Source organism: Echinops telfairi, unplaced genomic scaffold, assembly GCF_000313985.2.
Source record: "Echinops telfairi isolate 266 unplaced genomic scaffold, ASM31398v2 ScPeMD7_2291;HRSCAF=2852, whole genome shotgun sequence".
Taxonomy (NCBI): Eukaryota; Metazoa; Chordata; class Mammalia; order Afrosoricida; family Tenrecidae; genus Echinops; species Echinops telfairi.
Window position 1 is genome coordinate 11,920,516 of NW_022106189.1, and position 8,917 is coordinate 11,929,432.

The 8,917-nt window shown below is 39.3% G+C and overlaps 1 protein-coding gene across 1 annotated transcript in view; it reads left to right on the top strand.

The window, feature by feature from the left end:
- Positions 1 to 8,917, top strand: part of HEATR3 (HEAT repeat containing 3) — a 67,820-nt gene that overhangs the window by 53,361 nt on the left and 5,542 nt on the right. Inside the window, exons 13-14 of the mRNA XM_004704895.2 lie at positions 3,737 to 3,880; positions 6,166 to 6,342. Coding sequence (XP_004704952.1) covers positions 3,737 to 3,880; positions 6,166 to 6,342 — 321 coding nt within the window. The remainder of the gene's footprint in view (positions 1 to 3,736; positions 3,881 to 6,165; positions 6,343 to 8,917) is intronic.

The following is an 8,917-nucleotide window of genomic DNA, read 5'->3' on the forward strand; positions in this document are numbered from 1 at the left end:
ATCGCTGGCCTTTAGGAGTGTTTTCCAGTCCAGTCTGTTGGAGCACCACGCCCTGGCCCCAAAGTCCACCTTTGGCATTCCCTGGGGACCTTGCTCCTCCATTCCCTTGCTGTTCCGCTGCACTCCCCCTGTGCTTTGCCTCGGTGTGGCGGGATCAGATTGGGTGCAATTCCCACATTGTGTCTCTGGTGTTGTCCCCCGCAGGGTCATGGGCCAGTGAGGGCCATCATGTCTCATAGTAGGGCTGGCCATGTGGTCCTCTCTGTGGACTGGCTGCTCTAATTGGGGTCATCATCCTCAAGGCCTGGTGGACCAGGATGTCTTGCACTTTTTTTTATTAAAACCTAGATTCATTCATTTCTCCAAGAAGCCTTGATTCCTTTTAATGGGAAATTGAATTTTCGCATGTTTATTGCTATCATGCTATCTTTGTTTCCAGGCCTTTTTTAGTTGACAGAGCTAGAAAATAATTATTACTAGAAACAAACAGAAATCATGATTTCATACTGATCCTTCAGTTCCAACTCACAGTGACCCTATAGGACAGAGTAGAACAGCTGGTTGGGTTTCTGAGGCTATAAGTACTGGGGCAGACAACCTCATTTTTCTACCACAAAGCGGCTGGTAGATTTGAACCACTGACATTATAGTTAGCAATCCACGGTGCCACCAAGGTTCTTTTGTGATTTGCTGCTATGTGTCATTGAATTGGTTCCAACTCATAGCAAGCAACCCTGTGTATAGTAGATGAAAACACCCCACCTGGTCGTGCACAACACTCAGTTGTTAGGTGTTTGAGCCCATTCTTGCAGCCATCGTGTCAGTCCTTCCGGTTGAATGACGTCTTCTTCTTTTTTGCTGACCCTCTACTTTGCCAAGCATGGTACCCTTTTCCAGGGCCTGCTGTCTTCTGATAACATGACCAAAGTAGGTGAGACAGTCTGGCCATCTTTTCTTCTAAGAAGCCATACTGGTTATACTTCTTCCAAGACAGCTTAATTATTCTTCTGGCAGTCTATGGTACTTTAAATATTTTTCTCTATTACCATAATTCAAAGACATCAATTCTTCTCCAGTGTTTCTTATTCGTTGTCCAACTTTCATATGGAATTGAAGGTAACATGATTTGAGGCAGGCACACCTAAGTCCTCAGGTATTGTGATATGACCTTCCTTATAGTATGGACCATTTTTCATCCCCACAGAGGTGTCTGAGAGTGTTTGTTCTGCCATGGCTTAACTAGCAGTCTACTGTCAAACGATTGGATCTTAGTCAGTTTGACAGACGAGAAAATAGGTCTGGTTTTAATTTGCATTTCCTTGGTTATGGCAAGACTGACAGCTTTTCATATGTTTTTAGGGGCCTTTGCATTTCTTTGTGATTTTCCTATCATTTTAACCATTTATCTATTGGTTTGATGTTCTCTTCATTGTATATAAAGGCAAATTCTGGCACCTCACATTTGACTACTCAAGCATAGAAACTTTTGTGAGGAACCAAATAATCTGTGTTTTAGCAAACAACCTTAGTGATTTTTATGCCGACTGAAGTGTTAGAATACTGTTCTAAGCTATACTTTCGCCTTCCTTTATATTATCCTATTTTGATTAACATGGCTTAAGGCCATATTACCCACTTTTCCTTTTTTCTTGAAGATATTTGCTGATGTTTCAGTCACTCCTCACTTGTCCCATCATCATTCTTGATGACTGCACTATCCATGCACATGATTCTTCCATTGATCTGGCTTTGCAGTTCCTGTACGTCGCCCTCTCAGGGCATGTCTTCAGTCCTTCCTTAGCCACTTACGCTGTGCCTCCAGAAACAGTGCCTCTGGGCTTGGAATGCCCTAAGTGTTTTACAAGTAAACAGAAAGTGTGCTGGAGTACCCAGAACCCTTGCTTTCTAGGGGCCTCTTGGATTTCTAAAGCTGTAGTTTGTATGGAAGTAGATTGCCATATCTTTTTCCCATGGAGCATGTGGTAGATTTGAACCGTCAATCTTTCGATTAACAGCCAAGGCTACTAGATACTCTTTATTTAAAAAGAAAAAGAAAGTTTTGCCCCATGTGAAGTCAATTCAAAAAGTATTCCTATAAAATCACAGACACCTTTATTAAATATATCAAAATGTGAAGCTGTTTTTGACATAGTCTCAATCTAGGTCTATATATTTCTAAAAATGGTATTTCCATCTCTCTACTCCTTTGAAGAATTCCACACACTTTGATTAACACCATGTCAAAACAGCAATGTTCGCATCCTCGAAGATTGTCCATGGTATGCAGGCAGTAGTGTGTTGTAACTGAGGAGGCTTGTACACGAACTGGGAGATAGTGGGCACTTTCTTTTTGGCCTGGTGATGCAGTGGTTACTCACTGGGCTGCTAACCACAAGGTCAGCCTTTTAACCCAACAGCCCCTCGAAAGGAAAAAGATGGGACTTTCTACTCCCATGAAGAGTTAGTCTTGGAAACTCACAGGGGCAGTTGCTATGCGTCTGAATCAACTTGAGGACAGTGAGTTTAGTTATGTTTGTGAGGTGTACTGTCAGTAATGCAGCACATTCTTACTCTCCCTACTCCTAACTTTTCCATTTGTTATCCGCCATTTCACATTTTTGGTAATAGATTTGTCATAAGTTTAAAAAAAACTGAAAACGTTGGCAGGATTTTTGTCATTTTGGTATTTTCTGAGAAAACTGGCACATTAGATTTGGCAGAACTAATGAAATGATTCATATATTAGTTTGATGATTTAGAACTGCTCAGTGTTATTGTAAATAACAATTAGTGAGTACATTCATTATCTCAATCCTTGTAGCAACACTTTGCTGCAATTAATTATATTACTAAATTTAGTGATGGAGCAATTGAAATTTTAGTGGGATTAAGTGACCTGTGTAGAATTGCCCAGAGATAAGTATTGGAGCTGGGATTTGAAATCAAACTGTTTGACTCCACCTATCAAGCCCTCATCACCATATTGAGTTCCCCTAGAGCAGATAGCCTGGAAACCTGACACTTGCACTGGCACGCTCGTGATACCTACTGCCAAGGTAATTCATTTAAAATTACCACTACATGGTGAAAGCACACTAATTCAGTGTGTTTGTTTGCTTTTACCGTATTTAATATTTTATAGTAACACATATATCCCAAAGGAAATTCTCACCTTATATAAAAAAGCAAACAAAACTAAAGTCTGTTGCCATCAAGTCGATTCTGGCTCATGGCAGCCTTATACAGTACAGAGTAGAGTCGCTATGTAAGGTTTTCTTGGCTGTAATCTTTATAGAAGTCAAGAACTTGTTTCTACTGCACTGGGTGGGTTCGAACCGCCAACCTTTATATTAGCAGGTAGGAGCAAACGTGTGCCTCCTAGGTGGCCTAATCATATATAAAACTAGCTGTGTTTTATTAAAACGACATGATCAAGTTACATTTTTCCAAGCCTTAAGAATAGTATAAAAGGAAGAAGTTAGATTCTCCTTCATCTGTGTGCATCTGGAATGAAAGGAAGTCTTCAATGAAACTGATAGGCTTCCTGTGTAGGAGATAGTGGCAGCGACATGATCAGGCCTCAGTTTAGTTTGGAAAACACAGATATATTTGGGAGTAATGAGAACATGTAGTCTCTTATCAGAATTTGTCATATTTAGAAGTTTACAGCCTCTTTTTACATGCTTTTGGACTTGGTTGAGTTTAACACTGTAAATGCTTTCTTTTCTCTCAACAGTGTATGACTCCTGATCAGCTGATGACGTTGTGCAAAGCAGGCATTTGTAACAGTAACACTAGAGTTAGGGTAAATGTTGTTAGTATCTTAGGAATCACTGGCAGCGTCCTAGCCAAAGAAGATGGTACTCTTGAAACCCTGAAGGTAAAACAATTCGCTGTCATCAACAATATGTGAAATAATTAGAAATGGGCGTAGAGTAATGTGGCTGTAGGATTCTTTTTTTTTTTAAGTAGACATTATTATTAGAATATAGTCTTTGACTTGATCGTTGGTTTGGTTCTTTAAAAGCTGAGTCACATTTTGCCATTTAATTTTAATCCAGAGATACTCTTTCCAAAATAAACATGCCTTTGGTGAAAAACTAAATTTCAAAATTTTTAAAGATGTCTTTTTCCTGCGGTATTGGTTAAAATGTATGCATATTTCCTACTATCAAGAGACGAACTACCTAGTTTTCTTTGCACACTAAGTTAAACACTCACTTAAAATACATCGCTCATTATTCTTACATAATTCTATGTTTTAATCATCAGCGATTGGAACTTTAAAGGAGCCCTGGTGGCAGGTGTAGTGTGTTACCAGTTGCTCTGGAAACCCCAAGGACAGCAGTTCAAAACCACATGCTGCTCTTTCTTCGGGAGACAGATGAGGCTTTATATTCCTTGACAGTTCTAATCTGTCTCGAGGATGATTGTGAGTCAGAATTGACTCAAAGGCATACGTCTGAACTTTAACAGAAACACCCCACCCCACGTTTTAATCGTCAGCTGTAGGAGTGTCAATAAGCTAAGTCATTCGGCCCAGAGTTGCTCCCAGCAGTTCATTTCAGTGTAGTTGCTTAGAAACAGCACCAATCGAGCTCCACCATCTCTAATACCTAAAAAGACTAAAATGATCCTTCATTGTGCCACTATGGGTAATAAACTGGTTATTCTATAGTCCTTAACCTGCTAAGGAGCCCTGGTGGCATAGTGGTTACTGTTGGGCTGCTAACTAAAAGTTCAGTGGTTTGCTTACCAGTGACTTCTCGGGAGAAAGCTGGGGCTTTCTGCTCCTGTCAAGAGTTGACAGTCTTGGAACCCACGGGGCCAGTTCTACCCTGTCCTGTAGGTTTGTTCTGAGTCAGAATTGACTGGATGGCAGTGAGTGGAGTTTTAATCTGCTAACTTTATAAAGTAATGTTTTTTATTATGGTATAAGAATATATAACAAAACATTTTCCATTCAACAATTTTTACATGTATAATTCAGCAACTTTACATTTTTCATATTGTACAACCATTATTACTATATTTTCCCATATTATTCTAGTACCATGAAATTCAGTGCCCCTTAAGCAATCACTCTTACTCCCCTGTATAAGCTTTGGTATCAGTATATTTGCCTATTTTACATAAATTAAGTCATTTGTTCTTTTTGCAAACCCAGCATGTTTGCAAGATTCATTCATAAAATAGAGATTCCTTCATGTTGTGGCACATACATCAGAACTTTATTTCCACCTTGAACTGAGAAATATTCATTGTACATCTGTACGACATTTTGTCTAACCATGTATCTGATCATGGAGGTGACCAAGTCATTTTAATACTTTTTTAAAATAGTTCATGTATACAGCAAAAAATCTAGGAAAGTAAGAAAAGGATATAAAGTGAAAAAACTCACTGCCACCCTAAATTCCCAGCCCCCCACTGCACCCAGGGGAGACAGTCACTGTTAGCATTTTCTTCTGTATCATTCTTGGGTATTTATAGATACAAGTAAGTGGTGTACACGTCTATAAATACATTTTTGTGTGTATAGTCACTTTCCACTTTTGAATATAATTTTCGAATTCAACTTTAGAAAAACAGCAAGTTTTCTCAGGTGTAAGTTTAAAAATTGTTTTTGTTAACATTTGCAAACAAATGTAGAGAGAAAATACTGAGTTTTGTATACCCTTCAAGTAGATTTAGCAGGTACTAACATTTGCCATATGGTTTCTTTGCTGAGTACATTAAAAGTATCATGATATCTTTTTATTCAGTATGTACCAAAAAAATTGGGGTAGTTTATTACATAACAAATTATTATATTACAACTTATGTATCACACCTTACCTAATTAACAGTAATTTCTTAGTATTTCTTTTTTATTAAATTTCTTAGTATTTCCGCTACCTCGTCTATATTCACATTGTTCCAAGGAAGATGAAATTATTTTTTGTTCTTTTTGTTATCTTAGTTATCTAATTTTAAAAGGAGTGGATTTGTTTTATGTTTTGTTCTGTTTTTTCCTATTGTTACAGATAAGGTTTCTATACCTGTTGGCACCATGAGGGAAGCTTTTTTTGAGGGAAGAATGGATTGGTTTACATGCATCTTTTAAACACCTACTTTGACTCACCTTAGAATACCAGACGGTAATGATTGTTTTGTTGTCTCCAGACCATTGGGTGCTTTCTGCTTGAAGTTGCCACCAAAGATCCTTCCGTTGTAGTGGCCGGTGAAGCTCTGGATGCCCTGTTTGATGTTTTTGCAGATGGTAAAGAAGCTGAAAGAGCTTCACTTCAGATTAAATTGTTATCTGCTCTGAAAGAATTCCAGCCAGTTTTCAAAATGAAGGTATGTTCCATTTTATTTAGAAATGCAATGGAAATGAGGGAACATATAGTTACCATCTTAACAGTTTAGTGGCATGTGCATGACAAACAGTGTTCTGTTGAATCTCTGTAAATTGAGATCAAAATATTGGCTAACAAGTTCCTCTTTTCATTAACAGTTGAATAATGTTAACAGTACTTCATATATGTAAATACTGTATAAATCTATAAATACTGTAGCTTGCAAAACACTTTACATACTGTAAAATGAGACTAGTATCAACTGTTGCATCAGAGCTGTCCACCTTTAGGGAGATCCCTGTGATCTAGACATACCTAACTACCTACATACATACCTACCTCTCCTCTCCAAACAATTCTGACACTAGCCGTGCCTCCCACAATACTCCACTACTACTTCTGTTCAGGGTTTGATCACCCATTGCAATGGTCATATAGAATTCAAGGACCATATTTATAGTTAAGTGAAAAGGAACCAGCTACAGCTCAAGGTTCAGGTCAGGGAATATAAAGGCTAAATTTCCCATCTTCAAGCAGGGCACGTTTATCAGCTATTTGGGGGAGGGGGGGTTGTGGGGATTTAATTAAATAATTTTATTGGGGCTTGTACAACTCTTATCTCAATCCACACATACATCCATTGTGTCAAGTACTTTTGTACATTTGTTGCCCTCATCATTCTCAAAACATTTGCTTTCTGTTGGAGACCCTGATATTCGCTCCTCATTTTTTCCCTCCCTCCCCCATGAACCCTTGATAATTTATAGATCATTATTATTTTGTCATATCTTACACTGTCCAGTGTCTCCCTTCACCCACTTCTCCACTGTCTGTCCCCCAGGGATGAGGTTATATGTAGATCCTTGTAATCTGTTCCCCCTTTCTCCCTCCACCTTCCCCTTACCCTCCTGGTATCTCTGCTCTCTCCACTGGTCCTGAGGGGTTCATCTGTCCTGGATTCCCTGTGTTTCCAGTTCCTATCTGTACCAGTGCACATCCTCCAGTCGAGCCGGATTTGTAAGGTAAAATTGGGATCATGACAGTGGAGGGGAGGAAGAACTCAAGAACTAGAGGAAAATTGTGTTTCATCATTGCTACACTGCACCCTGACTGGCTCGTCTCCTCCCCGCGACCCTTCTGCAAGGAGATGTCCAGTTGCCCACAAATGGGCCTTTCTACTCTACACTCTCCCTCATTCACAATGCTATGAATTTTATGGTCTTTGGTGCCTGATACCTGCTTAATCAGCTATTTTTGACAGACTATGCCTCCTTTTCTCCTGTCCTGAGGACAGGCTCCTCTTGTCTCACTCAGAAGAGGCATCTGTTGGCCCTGCAGTGTGTCACCACTGACACTGCGAGGGGACCCCTTCTGGGCCTGTCACCACCTTCGGTGTTACAGCCCTTGGCCTGTCTTACAACTCTCCTTACTGCCTGTTTCTTCTGCTGCAGCTGCTTTCATCTTCTCTTCCTGCTGCTTTTCTGTCTGAAAAACCTCTTCAAACTCCTGGTCAGTTTCAAGGTGTGGCATTCCCACAGGAAGGGGCGGGGGAGGCAGCACCAGCCGCTGAATTGAGTAATCCCCTCCTAAAACACATATGTCATTGCATAGTCTGTTGACCAAGTCGTGCAAGGTGCAAACCAGTCACAAAGAATACTGTAGTCCAGGACCAAAGGAAAAGTATCAAAACGAACTTGTTTACAAGTTCCTTGGGAAATACCAGTCTATTGGCAAAAGTAACAGACCCTCTAAAGTAAAAAACTAGAGCAAGGTTAACTCCTCTGGGTTTAGAGCAGCGGTTCTCAGCCTGTGGGTCGTGTTGGGGACTAAGCAACCCTTTCACAGGGGTTGCCTGATTCATAACAGTGGCGAAATTAGTTATGAAGTAGCAACGAAAATAATTTTATGGTTGGGGGGTCACCACAACATGAGGAACTGTATTAAAGGGTTGCGGCATTAGGAAGGTTGAGAACCACTTGTTTAGAGGAAAAATCTCTTGGGTTGTTTTTCCAAAAAAAACAGGCTATTCTTTGCTATTTTAAAGGAACTCATTTCACCACATGTACATTTATCATTTATTTTTTTCCTGTAATAATACATTGTAGGCCGATTTCTTTGTTGCGGTGGTTCTTTATGCTGTTGTGAAACAAGGCAAATCCAGACTGCTCTGATTTAGAGAATGCATCTTCCTGCACTAGCCGTATTGATTGGTTGGTGGATAATTTCATCAGAAATATCTAAACTAGCTTTGAATTAAAAAAAATTCAACATAACTATTGGCAGCAGGGAGGAAGAGCAATCAGAGTTTTAAAAACAAATGTGTTTGAAAAACAAGCCATGAATTGGTATTATGGCTATTTACAAATTAAGACTTTACATTTTCGTTGTATCTAAGTCTCACTTTTAAGTTTGTATCATTTTTAAGAAAAGAAATAGAGAAAAATTATCTTTTTCCCCCCACGATGCCTATATATATATATTTTTTTTCTTTTAAAAAAATCATTTTATTTGGGGCTCATACAACTGTTATCCCAATCCATACACACATCAATTGTGTAAAGCGCATTTGTACATCG